Source organism: Haematobia irritans, chromosome 5 (genome assembly GCF_050003625.1).
Source record: "Haematobia irritans isolate KBUSLIRL chromosome 5, ASM5000362v1, whole genome shotgun sequence".
Taxonomy (NCBI): Eukaryota; Metazoa; Arthropoda; class Insecta; order Diptera; family Muscidae; genus Haematobia; species Haematobia irritans.
In genome coordinates, this window is record NC_134401.1 from 19,469,435 (window position 1) to 19,494,325 (window position 24,891).

The window sequence follows — 24,891 nt, forward strand, 5'->3', positions numbered from 1 at the left end:
AAACAAAATTTTAATATAATATTATTGGAATATTATTCAATTAGTTTAAATTTATTTTGAATTAATTCAATGGGCTCCACAATTAATTCAATGTAGTTTAATCACGAAAAACAACCAGTTGGGTACCTAAAAGTATGCCTTAAGGTTTTACGCAATTTTGTTTGAGTTTAGAAATTTTATTCAAACAACATTTTCATATTGTATAATTCGAATATTATTGAATTAGTTTTAATTATTTTCAATAAATATACTTTAATCACGAAAAGTTGGGTGCCTAAAAGTATGCTTTAAGTTTTGTATATAATTTTATTTGAGTTTAAAAGTTGTATTCAAACAAAATTTTAATTTCATATTATTGGAATATTATTCAATTAGTTTTAATTTATTTTCAATTAATTCGATAGGCTCCAGTAAATTTACTTTAATCACATTTTCAAATAAGTATTTCACATAAAATCTTCTTTTCTTAATTAAATGTAATATTGTATTAAATCTTCTTAATTACAATATCCTTGTAATAGTATACACACCTACACCTAAATCTGTTGTGCAAATATTTCATTGTTAAGCACCGATATAAATTGGTTGAAATTTATCGATATATCTCAATCTAAATTTCATCTACATGGACAATAACTTACTTATCTAATGGAAGCAAATGTATATAAAATTACATGGATTACATCAATATTTTTACCGATTTCATTAAGTACTAAGTCAAGTGTAAACTATTTTTCCTTGATGTGAAAAAGTATACATAAAGTCAATAATAATGCCTTAAGTTAGGCAATGGTTTATGATTTCTTGTGCATGTCTGTTATCTTTATTATTAAGCCTAATTGTGTACTTATTATATAACAATTGAAATATAAAATAATGTTTGTCTGTAATGTAGCTAAAAGAATATTTGGCAAATTAACTTCTTACCATGCAGATAAATTTGTGTATTGATTTATACATAATTCAGCAATATCATTGATTTTGAATATAATTTATGCAAGATATTTATTTTGGAAGAATTAAATGAGAGCACAATTATTGAATTTATAGCTTTGTATTGAATCTAATCGGTTTAAAACTATTTGAATTATGTCCGTCAACTTACCAATGGCAACAATGATATGATTATTGAAATGTTTGTTTAACAAACATTTAATTAACTTTTCTCATATGCAAGACTAGAGTCCGGATATTTCTATATCACAGGGGATGCAAAACCTTAAGGCATTATCCACAAAGGTAGAAGTTTTACAAACAGTGTTGCCAGTATTGGGGATTTTTCTCCAAATTGGGGATATTTTTTCGCTAATGGGGACAAAATTTCTGAGTTGAGGAATTGGGGATTTAGTGAGGAATTTCCATAAAATTGGCGATTTTTGTGGGGATTTTTTCGAGAAATCGGTTTAATCTTTTTTAACAAAATTTTATTTCTATAGAAAATTTTGTCAAAATTCTATTTCTATAAGAAATTTTGTCAAAATTCTATTTCTGTGAATATTATGTAAAAATTTTATTTCTGTAGAAAATTATGTCAACTTTTTATTTATGTAAAAAATTTTCACAAAATTTTATTTCTATAAAAAAATTTCACAAAATTGTATTTCTATAAAAAATTTTCACAAAATTTTATTTCTATAGGACATTTTGTCAAAATTCTATATTTATCGAAAATTTTGTCAAAATTTTATTTGTATAGAAAATTTTGTCAAAATTTTATTTCTATAGAAAATTTTGTCAAAATTTTATTTCTTTACAAAATTTTGTCAAAATTTTTTTTCTATATAGAAAATTTTGACAAAATTTTATTTCTATGTAGAAAATTTTGTCAAAATTTTATTTCTATAGAAAATTTTATTTTTTTACAAAATTTTGTCAAAATTTTATTTCTATGTAGAAAATTTTGTCAAAATTTTATTTCTATGTAGAAAATTTTGTCAAAATTTTATTTCTATGTAGAAAATTTTGTCACGATTTTATTTCTATAGAAAATTTGGTAAAAATTTTATTTCCATACAAATTTTTCACTGAATTTTCTATAAAAAATTTTCACAAAATTTTATTTCTTTAGAAAATTTGTCAGAAATTTATTTCTATAGAAAACTTTGTCAAAATTTTATTTCTATAGAAAATTATGTCAAATTTTTATTTCTATAGAAAATTTTGTCAAAATTTTATTTTTTTACAAAATTTTGTCAAAATTGTATTTCTGTAGAAAATTGTGTCAAATTTTTATTTATATAAAAAAATTTTCACAAAATTTTATTTCTATAAAAAAAACTTCACAAAATTTTATTTCTTTAGAAAACTTTGTCCGAATTTTATTTCTTTACAAAATTTTGTCAAAATTTTATTTCTGTATAGAACATTTTGTAAAAATTTTATTTCTATGTAGAAAATTTTTTCAAAATTTTATGTCTTTACAAAATTTTGTCAAATTTTGTTTTTCTATATAGAAAATTTTGTAAAAATTTTATTTCTATGTAGAAAATTTTGTCAAAATTGTATTTCTATGTCGAAAATTTTGTCAAGATTTTATTTCTATAGAAAAGTATGTCAAATTTTTATTTCTATAGAAAATTTTTCAAAATTTTATTTCTTTACAAAATTTTGTCAAAATTTTATTTCTATAGAAAATTATGTCAAATTTTTATTTCTATAGAAAATTTGTCAAAATTTTATTTCTTTACAAAATTTTGTCAAAATTTTATTTGTATAGAAAATTTTGTCAAAATTTTATTCCTATAGAAAATTTTGTCAAAATTTTAGTTTTTTAGAAAATGTTGTCAGAATTTCATTTCTTTAGAAAATTTTGTCAAAATTTTATTTCTATAGAAAATGTACAATTTCAGGTAGAATTCTACCAACTTTGGCAACGTGACTACCACCTAATTTTACTACTTGATTACCTAGAAGTAAATATTCGTTAATAAATACAAGGTGACCGAACTTCCATTTTCATACCTTCAGTCTCTTGGTGTTGTGGTTCGAAGTTTTGATCTTATTACAGCTTGTTCGATTTGACAAAATTTTAGTTTTTTAATTATTACTGATTTTGCTTTATTGTTTTTTTTTAACTTCTCACAAATGTATTTGGGATTTTTGTCAGGAATTTAAGTTTAAATTGTGGATTTTTGGGGACGAAAACATCATAATTTGGTGAGAAGAGCTAGAAAAATACTGGCAACACTGTTTACTAAGATGAAATGCAGCAGTTCATTTTATGCATGTTCGCCTAAAACTATGCAATTATCAAAGAAGACTTACTACAAGGCTTACCTATTTGTCAGTTAAATACTTTCAATGAAATTATAAATTAAAATTAATGGAATTTATTTTCCTATTGGAAATGTAGCAATCTGAAAATAAGTGATCCACCCTTAGTCAAAAAGGCCACTTTTTTTATTGTTTTCAGTGGTAACTGAGGTTTTCAATGCTGTGTGTCAAAGATATCAGCTCATGACTATTTGTTAAATGGGCCCTAAATTCGTTTCAATAGAATGACATTCCTTTCACCTAAAAATATGCTATTATTTTAGTGGGAATTTTTGAAATCAGCTTATAGTCTTAGTTTTTAATCAGCCAATTGGCTTTGATCAAAGGCAGAAGTTGTACAAAGTTTAAATACAGCAGGTATTTTATGCATGTTCGCCTAAAAGTATGCAATTATTCAAAGAAGACTTTTAATAGACTTACCTCTTGCCCAGTTAATTTTATTTAATTTTTAATTGATTCAATGAAAAATTTAATTGATGTTAATTGCAAAACTCAGTTAATTGTGTGAATTAAAAACATAACTTTTTTCAATTACTTTCTTATCTGACTTTGTGTTTTTAGTTTGATTAAAAAATTTATTGTTTGAAAAAAATTTTTATTTAAAAATTAAAAAAAAAATCCATCACTTTTTTATATGACTTAGTCTTCCGAGTTTGTTTAAAAAGTATAAATTAAATTTTTAATTAAAAAATTTGACAAATCCCAATCATTGACTTAACTAACTTTAGGTTTCTATCTTGATTAAAAAGTTAATTTTATCAAGTAATTTACTAATTGAAAAAATTTTCAACTTTAATCAACTTTTTAATTGAAAATATTTTGGTGATATTTTTTTTGTGAATGTAGCTCACTCAGTATTGCTAGATTATCCTTAAATTATCACAATGGATAAGTCTAGTCTAAGTGAATCTGTTATTTTTTAACTTTTGCAAAATAATATTACAGATCCAAAATATATGTTACCAATAAAGTTTACGTTCAAATGTTTGTTTCCTCCACAGTTATCTACGGTACCCCAAACTCTAATAAAAAAAATTGCCGTACGTCTCTCGACATCATCGTTGAATTCATTGTTAAAGTATTATGCCTAAATGTATGCAATGTAATTTAACCAATTTCCAAACATTAACATTTTTGTTTCTCTTTCATGTTCAAAATCATATCGTATGCTGTGATTCAGAAATGATTTTTTTTTTGGGGGGGGACAAAAACGACCACTTTTAGTAAAACGACCAAAAATATGCAATGAAAATTCAATTTAAACACCTTTTTGTTCCATGAATATTTAAACAGGTAATGGTAGGCCAAAGAACAAACTCTGGCCTCCTTAAAGTATGCTTCACACACAAAAACACAAAACTTTCAAAAACATCCCCAAGCCAGGTATCACACATAACGACAATGTTTTGAAAATCAAATAACAAATTTTGTGTGGCAATAAAAGCAAAATGTTTGACCTACTCTGATTGGAAAATGATAGCTGGGGTGGGAGAAAAGTAAATTAATTTTTAAATTCACCTACACCTGCAAAGACTTTAATGACATTTTTGTCATGGCCAGGGGAAAAGTAAAATTTTATGATTATGATTATTTTTTTTTCGGGCAACCCTTAAAGTCAGTAAGTGATGACGAAAGCTATGTCCCATCTCCCCTCCCCTCCACCAATATCTTTATTAAACCGAAATCTTTAATAATGGAAGACAAATCAAAGACCATGCTAGCCAAGTTAAGAGGAATATTGCTTTAACCAAGATAAGCAAAAGAAAATTCAAAATACCGTAAAGGCCGACCTAGTCAATGGCAACGTCAATCCATACAATATTCTACAGCCATGGCACATTAACACATGCCAAAAAGAGGATAAGGACAAAGGGTACTTATCAATATCTAGAAAGGACAACAAAATTTATGTGCATATTTATAAGCTGACAAGCCCACAAAAGCCAATATTAAACCATGGATTTGTTTTTGTAGCTGGGAAAATTCTATATTTCATAAGGGGCCACCAGCGTTTAGGCTGTATCTGTCTAGAAGACATATCATTACAAAGTATTGCCTACTTAAAGGGGTACTTTAATCATCTTCAGACAGTATTTGCTTGCCATGATATTAGCTCATATTTACATATATTAGTCGAGCTGTAATTTAGATTTATTACTTCTCCAGCCAAGAAAATGAAAAGAAAAGGAAGTTGACTTTGGCTTTGACATTTCTTAATATTATCCCTATAAATGCTGACCTTCTCCAAAGCGGGTGAATAGTGAGTTAAATGCATATCAAACAAAATTTATGTGGGTTAAAAAAAAAAGAAAAACGTTTGCTCTTGTAATCTCATAAGACCAAGAAGGAAATTTTAATAGTTTGTTAACACACTCACTTACACAAAGCAATCTTCCCAAAAATATACTCACAAATCACTACCAATGGCAGGCGGACAAATGTGATATAAATTATATCCTTAATATAATTTCCTATTTTGGGGACAAAAAAAACACACACACGACATAATGATTTCTGGTGACATTTTGTTAAAAAGGAAGTCCTTCATTTAGCGCTGCTATCGAGAGCATTGGCATCGGTCGGTATGGACAGAAAAAAGCCAGTCACGTATCTGTATTGGGCAAAGCCTTCAAAGAGTTATGCAAAGGATAAAATCATTTGATTTTTGCTTATTCAATATTTTTCTTTTTATATTTTTCTATGTCTTAGATTGAGGTTGCTTCCGCTATCAAATATCTTGATTTCCTGAAATTTTAGGGACAACCTTCTCAAATTGTCATTTAATACTAAGAGGGAGAAAACAAATAATAAAGAGATAAGGTAAAGCCGAATGGACTGGGTGATACCTTAAACCGACCCTACTAAAATTGAGGTATATGGCATATAGCGTTATGGTTAAGAATTTCTACAAAAAATGGAAAAAATTAGTCTTTAGGTGGTTCACTTATATTAAAAAAGTGGCACTCTTTTGCAAAAAAAAAAATCATATAAGCTCTATACACTAAAAATAATTTACTTGAATAATACCAGGGATATTTTAAAGTGCTTATTGTCGTAGAAAGTGTAAACTTTGTGGTACTTTACTATAAACAATTTTCCATCTTTTTTATGATACGATACATTTTTGCCATATTTTGGTTATGCCACTAAATGCCCAAAATTTTATATTTTTCTTTCACCTTTTTGGTCATGTTATGCCACTTTTTATAAAATAATATTTTTTCTTTATATTGTATCCCTGAACTAATTAAGATGAGGGATGTAATCGGTACATTAAAAAGTAACTGATTTTTCGTTATTTTCATTTTTCTATCAAAGCGTATTGAAGCAAACTCTTATAAGGCCTAAAAGTATGCAAATATTTCAACAATAATTTTCCCTAATAAATAAATTAGTTTTCCATTGAACTGTAATATTAATGATTGATTTTTGATTATATCTAACTAAAAAAGTGTTTAAGTGTTGTGCTAATTTAAATCCATTTTTTTCATGCCACCATATTTTTATGCCAAATTTTTATTTCATTTTTCATATATACTCCCCTTTTTTTCATGTTATGCCACTTTTTACGAGAGAATATTTTTCCACAGTTTTGATCTCTGGACCCATTATGATATAGGATGTAATCTTTTCAATAAGAAGTAACCTATGTTTCGTACTTTTTCCCTTCTTCTATTAAAGTATTGAAGCTAGCCTAAAAGTATGCAAATATTGCAATGAAAATTTTCTGTAATAACTAAAACAGGTTTCCCATAAACTGTCAATTTTATTGATTGGTTATTAAATAGATCTTATTAGGAAAAGAAAAAATATTTCCCTATCTTATATTCTTTTTTGACATGGCCTAAAAGTATGCAATTTTCTCTAATAATTAAATGAGGATTCCACTGAACTATAATTTTAATTATTGATTTTTATAGATGATATTTCATTTAAAAAAGGAACAAATATTTAACATTTCCTTAAAAAGAACTTTTTGGGATGAGGTGGGTAAAATTGCCTTTTCGCATCTGACAAAGAACGATATATATCGATAATACCGGTTAAAAACCCGACCCTTATTGCCCCTGGAGTTTTGCTCCACATCGGTAACGTTTCCACATTACTTCCCCATAAAAGAGCCTAACCTTTTCATCTACTGACCTTTTCATCTGCGTCCAGACCGTAGTTTTCCTAAAACAAAAACAACTTATGTTATTGCATTTGTGACATCTTTTATGCAATTTGTTTAAGATGACTTTGCACACTTTTGAGAATGACACTTTTTATGCAACTTTTCTTCTCAGTGATGCAAATAATACATTGAAATTTTTCGGTAAAAACTAAATTAGGTTTCCACTAAACTGTCAATTTTAATGATTAATTTTTGATTTGGATCAAAATTAAAAACGGAAAAACTAAGGGACAATTCTGTAAAAAAAATTTGAAGTTAATACACTTTCGCCACTATTCGTTGATTTTCTTAAAATGACTGTGCCATTTTTTTATTGGGAATGAATACCTTTTTGAGCCACATTTTTGGTATGACACTAAATGCCAAATATTTTACATTTATCTTTCAAATTTTTATCACGTTATGTTATACATTCTTAGAAATAATACTTTTTATCCAAATTAGATTTATGAACCCATTGAGATTAAGGATGTAATCAGCCCTTTAACAAGCCATCGATTTTTCGTTATTTGTTCTCATTTTTCACACTTTTTATCATATCGTATTGAAGTGAGTATATATTAAGCCCAAAAGTATGCAAATATTGAAATTACAATTTTCTCCAATAATTAAATTAGTCTTCCACTGAGCTGTTAATATTAACGATTGATTTATTTTAGGAAACAGTATTGCACAAATCCGTATAAAAAAGCGTTTTATTTCTTTGTGTAGTTTTTTAAGATGTCTTTTTTGCCGCTTTGTTTATTGAGTATGACACATTTCATGCTACTTGTTTTCTCAATGGTAGCGCTGAGTAATATTCAATACATTTCCTTACAAATGCAAAAAATAAACCACCCGACATTTTGACCTTTTTTAATAAATTTATCAGATCAGTATCTGAGGCCTAAAAGTATGCTATAATCTAATCTAGATTTCCACTGAACTGTCAATTGTAATAATTGATTTTTGTTGATTAGATCGAAATAAAAAAGTTAATTAATTTTTGTCCAATTGTTGAAGATGACTGTGCTACTTTTGAAAACGATACTGTTTTTTTTTTCATGGTAAGGCTAATTAGTCTTCAGCACGTCTCCTCACTAGTGCAAAAAATAAACCACCCGACAGATTGGTGTTTTTAACAATTTATTAAATATGTCTGAGACCTAAAAGTATGCAATGAAAATATTCATTAATAAAAATTAGGTTACCCCTGAGCTGTAAATTTTAATGATTATTTTTTATTTAAATCAAATTTAAAAACGGTAAAACATATTGGACAATTCTGTAAAGCAATATTTCAAGATAATACATTTTTGTCACTCCTAGCCCAATATTTTAAGATGATTGTGCTATTATTGTTATTGAGAACGATACTTTTTATGCCGGTTTTTTTCTCAATGATAACGCTGGCATTTTGTTTTTTTGTACAAAATTATCACCCGATATTTTGGTGTTTTGTAACAATTCATTAAATATGCCTGAGGCCTAAAAGTATGCAATGAAAATTATGTATAGAAAATTTTGTAAAAATTTTATTTCTATAGAAAATTTTGTCAAAATTTTATTTCTATAGAAAATTTTGTCAAAATTTTATTTCTACAGAAAATTTTGTCAAAATTTTATTTCTGTAGAAAATTTTGTCAAAATTTTATTTCTGTAGAAAATTTTGTCAAAATGTAATTTCTACAGAAAAATTTTGTCAAAATTTTATTTCTATTGAAAATTTTGTCAAAATTTTACTTTTATAAAAAATTTTGTCAAAAACAGACAACGAAGTAACAAGACAGCGGAGAAAATCCTTGAAAACGGTTCTGACGAAGTCAACCGAAATATCGGAAAATAAAAAAAAAACAAGAAACCAACAATTTCAAGTTTAATTTATAGACCTAGAGCCGAGATTATGAGATAAAAAATCATAAAAATTTTATTTCTATAGAAAATTTTGTCAAAATTTTATTTCTATAGAAAATTTTGTCACAGTTTTATTTCTAAAGATGCTTTTGTCAAAATTTTATTTCTATAGAAAATTTTGTCAAAATTTTATTTCTATAGAAAATTTTGTCAAAATTTTATTTCTATAAAAAATTTTGTCAAAATTTTATTTCTATAGAAAATTTTGTAAAAATTTTATTTCTATAGAAAATTTTGTCAAAATTTTATTTCTATAGAATATTTTGTCAAAATTTTATTTCTATAGGAAATTTTGTCAAAATTTTATTTCTGTAGAAAATTTTGTAAAAATTTTATTTCTATAGAAAATTTTGTCAAAATTTCATTTCTATAGAAAATTTTGTCAATATTTTATTTCTATAGAAAATTTTGTCAATTTTTTTTTTATAGAAAATTTGCTCAAAATTTTATTTCTATAGAAAATTTTGTCAAAATTTTATTTCTATAGAAAATTTTGTCAAAATGTTATTTCTATAGAAAATTTTATCAAAATGTTATTTCTATAGAAAATTTTGTCTAAAGTTTATTTTTATAGAAAATTTTGTCAAAATTTTATTTCTATAAAAATGTTGTCAAAATTTTTTTTCTATAGAAAATGTTGTCAAAATTTTATTTCTATAGAAAATGTTGTCAAAATTTTATTTCTATAGAAAATTTTGTCAAAATTTTATTTCTTTAGAAAATTTTGTCAAAATTTTATTTCTATAGAAAATTTTGTCAAACTGAATTATATACGATTTAATCGGCCTATGTTTTAGTTTAATATATACCACGTATGGACTAACTTACAATTTAGAAGACGGTGTTAGGAGGTTTTAACCCTCTAATGCCCAAGACCGCCTTTAGGCGTGCTTCATTTAAAAAGCAAGCTTTTAGTTAAACACACCTTAAGATAACAAAAATGGGCAAAATAAAAACAAAACTTATTTGAAACTATTCAGGAGGCTTTGGAGCATATGCTGAATTTTATGGTATACATTTTTCTTGCTCAGTTCTCTTTCTTTAGTGTCGTTAACATTGAAAATTTAGTCAGATGGCAAAAAAATTGGAGCATTAGAGAGTTAAGATACCTTGTTATCGGCAAGTGTTATCGAAACCCAAGTAATTCGATTGTGGATGACAGTCTTTAGAACCCTCCATGGTTGAGGGTACATAAGCTTCGGCCTGGCCGAACTTAGGGCCGTATGTTACTTGTTCTAATTTATCCGATGTGTCTGAAATTTAGAATCTTATATTTCTAGACCCACTTTCAGTTGTGTTTAAGCCACCAGTCTGACCTGATATTTTTAAGGAGAAACCAATTCATCGATGAGGGTATACGAATTTCCACCTACACGGATGAAAAAGACGGTTTTTCATATGTTTTGCTATAAACATTATATGTTTGGAACACAATTTTTTAAACACAATATTTTTGAGTGCAAGCATATAATGTTCATAAACTAGCATAACATGTTTGGGACATATATGTTAATATGTTAGAATATATTATGTTTGGGACATAAAATGTTTGTAAATATAATATGCTTGGATGCAAACATATATTAATTTAGAAATAGCCTATAAACATATATGTGTTTAGTAGCTTGGAGCGCTATTTAACAGGGAGCGATATTGAATTAAGTTGGTGGTTGTTGCTTGTTATTACAAAATTAACATTTTATTTTTCCTTGGGCAATTGATCAGCTACTTCTTTGATCCTTACAAACTGTGTGGTCCGCTATTCGAATCCCCGTCCGGCTAAAGGTAAAATTAAAATAAAAAAAATCATAAAATTGAATAATTTCTTCTACAATGTTTGTATTACAGAAAAAGGTGCTAAGAACTAAAAAATCTCGTGGAAGTGAGAAAGATGTCGGGGAATATACAATTGGGCAGAAACAAAATTTTGAGCATTCAGGTCGAAAACCTATGTTGTTAGCACGTATATTACCTGTTTATTTTCATAATTCATTATGATTGTAAATATATAAATAAATAAATAAAATTTTGAGCACAATATTGTTTGGGAGAATTTTTTTTAAGCATATAATATTTTTGGGTGCAAAATGCTTCCAAACATATTATATGGTCACATAATAACATATTGTTTTTTGGAAGACAACATTATTGAATTTGGATGCAAAAATACAAAATGTTTGGAACTTAGACTACCCAAACATATATTGTTTAGACCAATATGCTTTCAAACATATTATATATTGGTAGAGATCAAACATATAAATGTTTGGGCAATACCCAAAAATGTATATGCTTGAAGCAAAATATATTTGGGAGTATATGTTACAGAAGCGATTTTTTGTGAGGGTGTAGCCAACTAATATAGGTTATCTTACATATTTTTCTTTATTCCTACAAAAATTTCTTTTTTAGTTTGTATTAAAATTTCTTCAGTTTCATGGAAATCTTATATTCCCAATTTATTACATTTAACTTTTAGTTACAATACAATTTTCCCATAAGTCCCTATTATCAATATAAATCTACCCAACAATCATCTCCCATATAAAAAAGACCAGTCAATACTACAACAATCCGATTTTATTATAACGGATGTGATTTGTTGTGCAACCATAAATTTTTACAGACGAAATAAAATATTTTTCTATATAAATGCAAATGTTTATTTCTATTTCATTTACTTTGCATTTATGAAAGCTATATTTAAATGACCTCTAAATGGGAAAACAAAAATATTTTATAGCAAAATTTTAGTGAATCGAATCATTGAACAGCCATTGGAAAAGTTAGGTAAAAACCATAAAATGAGTCAGTAAATTCTTCAAACGGAAGAATGACCATGAATTTATATGTTTCATTGAGTTTGTGGTTTTTTCATTGGTAAACTTTTAACAAACAAGATCCTATTTCCATATCTAAAAACCCTAGTTTATGGATGTGAAGTTTTCTTAAACTTTTTTGTGGGAGATTTAATTTAATTTTTACCAAGTGTGGTGAATTTTGCATTACTTCTTTGCATTAGGCCTTCATAAATATTTCTTGTGGTTTATGAATTTAAAAGCATATTTTTAGGCTAAGTAAATTTAGTTACATTTCGATATAGTTTTTATAATAGTTTCCAACTATGTTCTCTTTGTTTGCAAATGTATTCATACATTTTTAATAGCATTTCATATGGTTGATTACAAAAATATTCTATAAAGAAGATTATATTGGCCACCTTAATTACTTAAAATCCCTAAAATATGCTTTAATTTTTTTTTTTCAAAAGGCAATCACACTATGCATTTAAAATTCTACTGTCAGCCCCCATAAAATCTAATCCTGGGTAAATGAAAAAAAAGTGGCCATAAATTTCATGGAGATATTTTTCCCAAAGTTTAATGCTGCTACACACGATCACACAAAAAACAAAAATATTTTAATATTTTCTAATTTCTTTCCACATGCCAACAGACTCGGATAAAGACAACAGATAATCCAATTAGGGCCAATTAAAATGTATAACAAATAATTACATCTAATTTCCGACAATTAAACAATTACCTGTTAAAACTCCAAGGTATTATGAGCCTTAACAACACAACACATACACACACCAAAAGCCTAATGATATGCTTTAGGAAAATATAATTATGACAAAGAATACAAACACAGGTATGTATATGGTTTTAAACATACAGGCGGCGTTAAATTTTTAAACAAAACTCTTATGACATTGAAAAATAAAAACCTAATGTATGAATTTGTTAACTTATTCATAATTTATAAAGCACTCACATATCAACACATATAAAGTAATAAAGTATCATGTGTTTATGATTCATAGATGTTCACAAAAATAGGGCGCCTACAAATATGCCATAATAAAATTTTATCTCATTAATTAAATCACTTTAAGGATGAGAGCTCTCTGGTGACAACTCATAAAAGAGTTGCTCATATTTTTATTATCTGCTACATTGGATTTTATTACTTTTCTAGAAAAGCTATCTAATATTAAAGGCTTAAAATGTGTCTCATTGGTTTCTCTGTGTGGTCTGATGACCTAAAAGTTAAACCCATAAAAGATTTTGTTGATGTTAAAGTTTGTTCGAAATATTTGTGATATGGGTTGGCATTGGATTTAATGACTGATGAAATATAAATTGGTAATTTAATTCTTAGATTTTGGGTCAGACATAAAAAGGGGGATATAATTCAAGCATAATTTGTTGTCTTTAAATCTTTAAGGTGTAGAAAATTTGTGAAGATTCATAAATTTTATGAAGATTGAGTTAAATAATTTTAATTTCTTTTGTTATTGTATTAAGTGTAATATATATTTAAATATTTCAAAATTCTGATCCGCTTGTGCCAATAAATGCCAATGGTATTTATATTTTGTGTAATATTGTAATATCGTTGAGATTGGTGCCTTAAAAACTAATGGAGTTTTTGTATCCAATATTATATTGCTCATGCTGTAGTGTTTTTAAATCGAGACATATACCGCCCGAAAGTATGCAAACAAATTTTTCTTTGCTACCACGGTTGTTTCTACAAAATCTGGTAGATTTTTTACTGTTTGGTAGATTGGTAGAAATTTTCTACAGAAATATAAAAAATTGACAAATATTATCTATAGAAATAAAATTTTGACAAAATTATCTATAGAACTAAAATTTTGACGAAATTATCTATAGAAATAAAATTTTGACGAAATTTTCTATAGAAGTAAAATTTTGACAAAATTTTCGATAGAAGTAAAATTTTGACAAAATTTTTTATAGAAATGAAAGTATGACAAACTTTTCTATTAAAAAAGCTTTGATAAAATTCTCTATAGACGTAAAATGTTAACAAAATTTTCTATAGAAATAAAATTTTGATAACATTTTCTATAGAGAAATCATATCGACAAAATTTTTTACAGAAATAAAATTTTGACAAAATTTTCTATAGAAATAAAACTTGATATTTCTATAGAATCAAAATTCAGAAAAAAAATTCTATAGATATAAAATTTATAGAAATAAAATTTTCTATAGGAATAACATTTTGCTAAAATTTTCTATGGAAATAAAATTTTAACAAAGTTTTCAATAGAACTAAAATTTCGACAAAATTTTCTATAGAAATAAAGTTTTGACAAATTTCTCTATAGAAATAAAATTTTGACAAAATTTTCTATAGAAATGAAATATAAACAAAATTTTCTATAGAAATATAACTTTGACAAGTTTTTTATAGAAATAAAAGTTTGAAAAAATTTTCTATAGAAATTAACAAATTTTTCTATAGATATAAAATATTGACAAAATTATTTATAGAAATAAAATTTTTGGCAAAGTTGATAAACTTTTCTATAGAAATAAAATTTTGATAAAATTTTCTATAGAAATAAAATTTTGACAAAATTTTCTAGAATCAAAATTTAGAAAAAATTTCTTTAGATAGAAATTGTATATGGAAACAATATTTTGTCAACATTTTCTACAGAAATAAAATTTGACAAAAGAAAAATCGGCAAAATATTCTATAGAAATAAAATTTTGACAAATTTTTCTATAAAACTAAAATTTTGACAAATTTTTCTATAAAAATGAAGTCTTGACAAATTTTCTTAAAAAATAAAATTTTGACAAATTTTCTGTAGAAATAACATTTTGATAAAATTTTCTATAGAAAAATCATTTTGACAATATTTTCTACAGAAACAAATGTTGACAAAATTTTCTGTAGAAATAAAATTTGGACATTTTCTATAGAAATAAAATTTTGACAAATATTCTATAGAAATAAAATTTTGACAAAATTTTCTATAGAACAAAAATTTTGACAAAATTTTCTATAGAAATAAAATGTTGACAAAATTTTCTGTAGAAATAAAATTTTGACAAAATTTTCTATAGAAAAAAAAATTTTACAAAATTTTCTATAGAAATAAAATGTTGACAAAATTTTCTGTAGAAATAAAATTTGGACAACATTTTCTATAGAAATAAAATGTTGACAAAATTTTCTATAGAAATAAATTTTTGATGAAATGTGGATAAAATTTTCTATAGACAATTTTTTCTATAAAAATAAAGTTTTGACAAATTTTCTTAAAAAATAAAATTTTGACAAAATTTTCTATAAAAATAACATTTTGATAAAATTTTCTATAGAAAAATCATTTTGACAATATTTTCTAAGAAACAAATGTTGACAAAATTTTCTGTAGAAATAAACTTTGGACAACACTTTCTATAGAAATAAAATTTTGACAAAATTTTCTATAGAAAAAAAAAATTGACAAAATTTTCTATAGAAATAGAATGTTGACAAAATTTTCTGTAGAAATAAAATTTGGACAACATTTTCTATAGAAATAAAATGTGGATAAAATTTTCTTTAGACAAATCATTTTGACAAAATTTTCTACAGAAATAAAATTTTGACAAATTTTTCTAAAGAAATAATATTTTGACAAAATTTTCTATAGAAATAAAATTTTTACTAAATTTTCTATAGAAATAGAACTTTGACAAATTGTTTATAGAAATAAAAGTTTGACAGAATTATTGATAGAAATAAAATTTTGACAACATTTTCTACAGAAATAAAATTTTGACAAAATTTTCTATAGACATAAAAATTTGACAAAAATTTTCTATGGAAATACAATTTTCTATAGAAATAAAATTTTGATCACATTTGCCATTGAAATGCAATTTTGAACAAATTTTCTATAGAAATAATATTTTCACAAAATGTTCTATTGAAATAAAATTTTGCTAAAATTTTCTATAGAAATAAAATTGTAACAAAGTTTTCAATAGAACTAAAATTTGGAAAAACTTTCTATGGAAATAAAATATGGACAAAATTTACTATAAAAATAAAATTTTGACAAAATTTTCTAAAGAAAAAAATTTTTGGCAGAATTTTCTATAGAAATAGAATTTTGACGATATTTTCTGTAGGAATAGAATTTTGATAATATGTTCTATAGAAATAAAATGTTGACAAAATTTTCTATAGAAATAAAATGTTGAAAATATGTTTTATAGGAATAAAATAGAAACAACGTTTTATAGAAATAAAATTTTGACTAAATTATTTATAGGAATGAATTTTTTGGCAAAGTTTTGAAAATGTTTTGATAAAGTTTTCTATAGAAATAAAATTTTTACAAAATTTTCTATAGAAATAAAATTTTCTATAGATACAAAACTTTGACAAAATTTTATATGGAAACAATATTTTGTCAACATTTTCTATAGAAATAAAATTTTGACAAAATTTTCTATAGAAGTAAAATTTTGACAAAATTTTCTATAGGAATAAAATTTTAATAAAATTTTCTATAGAAATAAAATTTTGACAAAATTTTCTACAGAAATAAAAACTTTTTGGTGTTTTTTGGTAAAATGTTCTCCAAATTTTGGTAGGTTATTTATGGCCCGTGTGGCAAGCATGATTAGTATCCCGAACTGCCCATTTTAAGGATGGATTTTTAACTCCGGATAGCAGTATGTAAGATGTATATTAATTTACTTAATTCCTTTTTTAATTCCGGAAGTGGTGCAAAATTGGCACAGAAGCGATGAATTTAACATGGGCTTGTCGTAGGACGGATGTCCACCGTTTCAACAGCCGTTGTACTGAATTTGCATCACTTCTTAAGGTGTGGTCCGAATTCAATGTTTCGGATGTGAATTATAAAATTGTGTCATATTTTTTCAAACAAATATTTTTTAAAATTTTTTATGATTTTAATGCATTCTAACGCTTGTCTAAAAAGTTTGACCTCAAATATTTTCAAAATTTGCAACTTTACTAAAATGGATTTAGATTTTTTTTTCTGCATAATTTAAATAATTTGTACCTTTTTATTAATTCTTACTCTCTTTTTATCCTTGTTATATTAAAACAAAATATTTTATAATTTTTTAGTAAATGTATGAAGAAAGCGAGTTTTAAAAAATGTTAATCAATAGAACTTCCTGTGTAGTTAAAATAAAGAACATCTTTGGGAGGGCATTTTTGGAAGTGCTTTTAAAGATGTGATTTTTAGAAGAATTTTTTGCTGAGTAACATAATCTAATCTAAGAATTTCCTGTTTTCTTCCTCTTCAGATGGTTTGGCGTTAAATTGACCATGGCCATATCCCTCTTTGCCTATATGCCCTATATAGGTGCCCAGTTTTATGCTCGCTTCGTAACTCTTATACCTGCTGGTCTTATGGTTGGTTTTGGTGGTGGCCCTTTGTGGTGTGCCAAATGTACTTACCTTTCGACGGTCGCCGATGCTCTTACCCGTGTCGAAGGTCATAAATCACAAAAAGATGATAATACAGTGAAATTTTTCGGATTATTTTTCATATTCTATCAAATGGCACAAGTATGGGGAAATTTAATATCATCCTCGGTTTTATCATTGACCGGAAATGAAGAGGAAGGAACTACAACGAATGCAACAGATGCGACATCATTGGTTGGTGAACTGTGTGGAGCAAGATTTTGTCCAAATGTTAAGGCAGAGGTAAATCCAAATTTAATACCACCGGAACCAAGTAAAATACAGCTATTAAATTCGATATTTTTGGCATGTATGATGGCAGCAGTGGCTTTGATTATTTTTGGTGTGGATTCTTTGCAAAGGTATGGAGAATTAAAATTAAAGGTTTTACAGTCAAAGCAAATGATGACAAAAATCTTTATTTGCTATAATTGCGAACTGAATATTTAAAAAAATCGTAAAATGTAATTTAATTCAATAATAATTTATTTAACTTCTCCATGAGGGTCTGGTGTGTATCTACTTTTTATTTTATCTTAATTTCTTGGTCTAGATATGGTGACAAACGGGGCCAAACAAGTGGTAAAGAATTATCCGGATGTAAACTTTTGATGTCCACAGTTAATATGTTAAAGAAGCGTAGACTGCTTTTGATGTTACCCATAACCATGTTCATTGGTTTGGAAGAGGCCTTTTTGGCTGTAGATTTTACCAAGGTAAGTTGATCGGATATAGGCTTCGCCCATCGGTCCAAGTCCCAGCAAAAAAAGCGTCGCCAAAAAAATAGTGAACATGTTATTTTTGGATCCGGATGTGGTGCAAAATTGGCGCAGAAGCAATGAATTTAACATGGGCTTGTCATAGGACAGATGTCCACCATTTCGACAGCCGTTGCACTGAATTTCCATCATTTCCGAATTCAGTGTTTGGATGTGAATTAAAAAATTTTGTAATATTTTGACAAAGAAATAATTTTTAGAATTTTTATTTATGACTTTTATTGCATTCTAACGCTTTTCTGAAACGATTGACTTCAAACATTTTCAGAAATTCACAATTTTTCTAAAATGGATTTAGCATTTTGTTCGACAAAATTTAAATAATTTGTATCATTTTATTAATTCTTAGTCTGTTTTTAACCGATTTGAAACAAAAAAGTTAAAATTACCCATTAGAAATATGAAAAAAGCGAGCTATAAAAAATTGATTTAAAATAACTTCCTGTGTAGCTGACAAAGAGAACATCTTTGGGAGGACATTTTTGGAAGTGCCTTTAGAACTCCATTTATTAACTATGAAATAAAATAAAATTTTAATAAAATTAATTTTTTTTTAATACGTGTAATACACCAACAAAAACAAAGTGAAGTGAAAGTTCAGTTGGTATTAGCGCCCCCTTTTTTGAGTGTAAATACCACAGAACTGTATTACATATCAAAATATATATTTTTTAATAAATGTTTAAAATGGTTCAATTAATTTCCTTTTCTGGTCTTTTCTTGTAGTCCTTTGTAGCCTGTGGATGGGGTATATCGAATATTGGCTTTGCCATGATATGTTTTGGTGTCGCTAATGCTATTGCTGCAGGACTTGCTGGAAGTATAGCTGAAAAATTGGGTCGTGTTACACTGGCTACACTGTGTGCCCTTGTAAATCTTGGACTTTTCGTATACTTGTATTTCTATGTGGCCATACAGGGCGATTATTTGAGATATGGCGCTTTTGCTGCAGTCTGGGGTATATGCGATGGCATATGGTTGGTTGTAATAAATGGTAAGTGGACGAATTTCAAAAATTTTAGCTAGTCAACAAATTAAATCAACGACAAAATGGAATTAACGCTTAAATGCACAAGATCAGCGATTCATCCGAAAAAAGTATATAATATGCAAATGGTCTTTGGTAATAATGCTCAGGGTGGGTCCCTGATTCGATCTAGCCATGTCCGTCCGTCCGTCTGTCTGCGAACACATTTTTGTGATCAAAGTCTAGGTTGCAAATCGCCTTCAAATTTGGCACAGGTTCCTGTTTTGGGTCAGAATAGAATCCTATTGATTTTGGAAGAAATCGGTTCAGATTTAGATAAAGCTCCCATATATATCTTTCGCCCGATATGCACCTTTATGGACCCAGAAGTCAGAGTTTTACCCTAATTTGCTTAAAGTTTTGCACATGAAGAAAAATTAGTACTATAGTCAAGTGTGCCAAATTTTATTGAAATCGGTTCAGATTTAGATATAGCTCTCATATATATCGGTCGCCCGATTTACACTCATATGACCACAGTGGCCAATCTTTTACTCCGATTTAATTGAAATTTTGCACTGGGAGTAGAATTAGCATTGTAACTATGCGTGCCAAATTTGGTTTAAATCGGTTCAGATTTAGATTTATCTCCCATATATAGCTTTCGCCCGATTTACACTCATATGACCACAGAGGCCAATTTTTTGCTCCGATTTAGTTGAAAATTTGCACAGGGAGTAGAATTAGAATTTTAGCTATGCGTGCCAAATTTGGTTGAAATCGGTTCAGATTTAGATATAGCTCCCATATATAGCTTTCGCCCGATTTACACTCATATGACCACAGAGGCCAATTTTTAACTCCGATTTAGTTAAAATTTTGCACAGGCAGTGGAATTAGTATTGTAGCTATGCGTGCCAAATTTGGTTGAAATCGGTTCAGATTTAGATATAGCTCCCATATATAGTTTTCGCCCGATTTACACTCATATGACCACAGAGGCCAATTTTTAACTCCGATTTAGTTGAAATTTTGCACAGGGAGTAGAATTAGCATTGTAGCTATGCGTGCTAATTTTGGTTGAAATCGGTTCAGATTTAGATATATCTCCCATATATAGCTTTCGCCCGATTTACACTCATATGACCACAGAGGCCAATTTTTAACACCCATTCAGTTGAAATTTTGCACAGGGAGTAGAATTAGCATTGTAGCTATGCGTGTCAAATTTGGTTGAAATCGGTTCAGATTTAGATATATCTTCCATATATAGCTTTCGCCCGATTTACACTCATTTGCCCACAGAGGCCAATTTTTTGCTCCGATTTAGTTGAAATTTTGCACAGGGAGTAGAATTAGCATTGTAGCTATGCGTGTCAAATTTGGTTGAAATCGGTTCAGATTTAGATATAGCTCCCATATATAGCTTTCGCCCGATTTACACTCAAATGACCACAGAGGCCAATTTTTTGCTCCGATTTAGTTAAAATTTCGCACAGGGAGTATAATTAGCATTGTAGCTATGCGTGCCAAATTTGGTTGAAATCGGTTCAGATTTAGATATAGCTCCCATATATAGCTTTCGCCCGATTTACACTCATATGACCACAGAGGCCAATTTTTTGCTCCGATTTAGTTGAAATTTTGCACAGGGAGTAGAATTAGCATTGTAGCTATGCGTGCCAAATTTGGTTGAAATCGGTTCAGATTTAGATATATCTCCCATATATAGCTTTCGCCCGATTTACACTCATATGGCCGTAGAGGCCAATTTTTAACTCCGATTTAGTTGAAATTTTACACAGGGAGTAGAATTAGCATTGTAGCTATGCGTGCCAAATTTGGTTGAAATCGGTTCAGATTTAGATATATCTCCCATATATATGTTTTTCTTATTTCGACAAAAATGGTCAAAATACCGACATTTTCCTTGTAAAATCGCCACTGCTTAGTCGAAAAGTTGTAAAAATGACTCTAATTTTCCTAAACTTCTAATGCATATATATCGAGCGATAAATCATAAATAAACTTTTGCGAAGTTTTCTTAAAATTGCTCCAGATTTAAATGTTTCCCGTATTTTTTTACTAACATTGTGTTCCATCCTAGTGCATTAGCCGACTTAAATTTTGAGTCTATAGACTTTGTAGAAGTCTATTAAATTCTGTCCAGATTGAGTGATATTTAAATGTATGTATTTGGGACAAACCTTTATATAGAGCACCCAACACATTTGACGGATGTGGTATGGTATCGAAAATTTAGATCTACAAAGTGGCGCAGTGTATAATATAGTCGGCCCCGTCCGACTTTAGGCTTTCCTTACTTGTTTACAAATGTTTTTATTTTATTTTATTTTTAACAAGTATATACAGCAGTAAGTTCGGCCGGGCCGAATCTTAAATACCCACCACCATGAATCAAATATTATAGTTTCCATTTAAAATGTCAGGGGGGATTGATGACAGATCAAGCAGAGCAGTTCAACCAGTGCACTTCCCGAAAATAAATTTAAAGATTTTACCTATGAAGACTATATCAGATTCTGGATTTATAAGAACCATTATTCTTTGAGTTTTAGAGGAATCATTAACATCACTTGTAAGTGTGCAAGAAAATTATACAATAACGTCTTCATATGAAATCTTAAATCTGTAGATTTTCACCCGAGAAGTAAAATCTGGAAATTTTACATTGAATCTCAAGCAATTTTTATGATCAGTGCGCCTTCTATACCCTCAAGAAGTGAAATATGTCTATATGTCTTACCAAATAGACCGATAAAAACTTAATCCGATACTCAATCCGATACACAGCCTAATATACCAGAATATTAACAATTTCAGGCAAATCGGATATAAACTACGGTTTCTAGAAACCCAAGGAGTTAAATCGGGAGATCGGTCTATATGGGGGCTATACCAAAACATGGTCCGAAAATACCTCTAGATTTCAGGCAAATTGGATAAAAACTACGGGTTCTAAAAGCCCAAGACGCCAAATCGGGAATTCGGTTTATATGGGGACTATACCAAAACATGGACCGATACTCACAATTTTCGGCACACCCCTTTATGGTCCCAAAATACCTCTAGATTTCCGATCTCAGGCAAATTGGATAAAAACTATGGTTACTATAAGACCAATAATTAAAATCGGGTGATCGGTCTATATGGGGGCTATACCAAAACATGGACCGATACTCACCATTTTCGGCACACCTCTTTATGGTCCTAGAATACCTCCAGATTTCCAATTTCAGGCAAATTGGATAAAAACTACGGTTTCTATAAGCCCTAGACCCCAAATCGCGGGGGGCGGTTATATGGGGACTATACAAAAACTGGACCGATATAGCCCATCTTCGAACTTGACCTGCCTGCAGACAAAAGGCGAGTTTGTGCACAATTTCAGCACGATTGCTTCAGTATTGAAGACTGTAACGTAATTACAACAGACAAACGGACATGCTAATATCGTCTTTGAATTTCTCCCTGATCAAGAATATATATACTTTATATAGTCGGAAATCGATATTTCGATGTGTTACAAACGGAATGGCAAACTTATTATACCATTCTATGGTGGTGGGTATAAAAATAGCGTTATGATATTTCACAATGTAACAAACTTGATTTCATAGGAATCGGTCAACATTTTAAGACGTAAGAATTTTTTTCCGGTAGTATCTTAAAAGTTACAGTATGCATTTAAGGTTTAATTACGATTTCATATTTTGTAATAATAATACCGAGATTACAAAAATTCCTATGTGATTTCAAATATTATTGAAGGCATAGAGAAAGCTCAAGCTTCTGTATTTATTGGTAACGTTTATGACAAAAATGTGACATGTATTTGCAATTAAAGCTTTTTAGCAAATACAACAACCAATACTCGATTTTTTCACCACTTCAATAATTTAGCTAGTACAATAACCTCGGTATATTTCTTACCACTGTAATATGTTTGTGTCTTAAGTCTTTTGATTTCATTAAAGTAATTTTCTCTTGGTCTTCTTATTTGTTTTCTAGCTTTCTATGGAATTCTATTTCCCAATGACCTTATAGCTGGTTATAGCAATTTCCGTTTATGGGAATCCACTGGTTCAGTAATAGGCTACATTATTAGTTCCCAATTTTGTACTTCATTGAAATTATTGATTTTAATATGTGTTCTACTTGTTGGATGTACAGGGTAAGTATTTTTTTAAATATACAGTGAAATTTCTCAGTAGTGGACAACCATGGTCCCTTTACCAAATAAGTTTGTTAAAAACTTTTTCAAAATATTAATAGATTTTGTCAAAATTTTCGTACCATGAGAACTGATATCGGTTCAAAACTGTGTACACAAAAAGTACTTAATCATTCGCGGGGGTACTACGGTACTGACCAGGATGAAAAAGTAGTGAAAAAGTACTGCATTTTCCATCCCTAGGTGTCCGGTTTTCCGAGTGTCCAATATTGAGAGGTTTCACTGTATATGTATATGAACAACATTGATTTTATTTTATTTTTTTTTATGTTATATTAGCTATGGCATCTGCGAATACCGTGTCAGCAAAAAATACAAGCAGTTGGAAAATACTACAAGCGAAAGTTTATAGTTTATACATTATAAAAATATTTGTTTATAAGCGAATTTATTAACTTTTAATTTTTTATTAAATAAAATAAAGAATAATGTCTAATAACTAACATTTGATATATTCAATTTATTTATGTAAGATAAAATGATATAACTATAAATAAATTATAAGTATAGCCAATACTTTCATGTCCATTTTGAAATGTGTTTCATGTTCATATTTTTATCAACGGAAAATTTTGTGATATGGTACCTACAATAGAAGCCGATGTTCCGATTTAGCTTAGAAAGCGTATTTAAAATTTGGTGTTGCCAAACGTGGTTGGCCTTTTCCCAGCCTTAAATTTTGAATTTAGATCCCTAAAGAAATATTTGCAAACTACGGCCCCTCTCGGTCCAGACGTTGATATAGCCCCAAAATAACCGATCCGCTCGCTTATGAATCACCGAGGACCTTATCTGTAAAAAAAATACACAGCCGCCATGCGTATCGAAACCACCACCCCCACCATTTATCTAATTAAAGGAGATATGAATTTACGTGAGAGGTATAAGCCCACGGAATACATCGCAGACTTTCCTTGCCAAAACAAGTCACACTACATACAGAAACCTATGGAGCTTGCTTCTTCTAAAGTAACCAGAAGCACCGCATACACAACTCCGCCTAGGCGAATATCCATCAGAATGCACTCCAGCTCAAAAGTCACATCTATATTGTATTTAAAAACAAGTATATACGGCCGTAAGTTCGGCCAGGCCGAATCTTATGTACCCTCCACCATGGATTGCGTAGAAACTTCTACTAAAGACTGTCATCCACAATTGAATTACTTGGGTTGTGGTAATACTTACCCGTGGTAAGGTATCTTAAAATTTCTTAACGTCGTCTTCTAAATTGTAAGTTAGTCCATACGTGGTACATATTCGACAAAAAAAGGTATATATA

The 24,891-nt window shown here is 28.2% G+C and overlaps 1 protein-coding gene across 8 annotated transcripts in view; it reads left to right on the forward strand.

Moving 5' to 3' along the window:
* The window catches only part of LOC142240278 (UNC93-like protein), a 195,305-nt gene extending 171,253 nt beyond the window's left edge, over positions 1 to 24,052 (forward strand). For all 8 annotated transcript variants that reach the window (XM_075311970.1, XM_075311972.1, XM_075311969.1 and 5 more), the window contains 5 exons: positions 17,446 to 17,970; positions 18,162 to 18,324; positions 19,114 to 19,381; positions 23,387 to 23,549; positions 23,889 to 24,052. In XM_075311970.1, the coding sequence (XP_075168085.1) occupies positions 17,446 to 17,970; positions 18,162 to 18,324; positions 19,114 to 19,381; positions 23,387 to 23,549; positions 23,889 to 23,961 (1,192 nt within the window). In that variant the 3' untranslated portion in view covers positions 23,962 to 24,052. The remainder of the gene's footprint in view (positions 1 to 17,445; positions 17,971 to 18,161; positions 18,325 to 19,113; positions 19,382 to 23,386; positions 23,550 to 23,888) is intronic.
* The last annotated feature ends 839 nt before the right edge of the window (positions 24,053 to 24,891 follow it).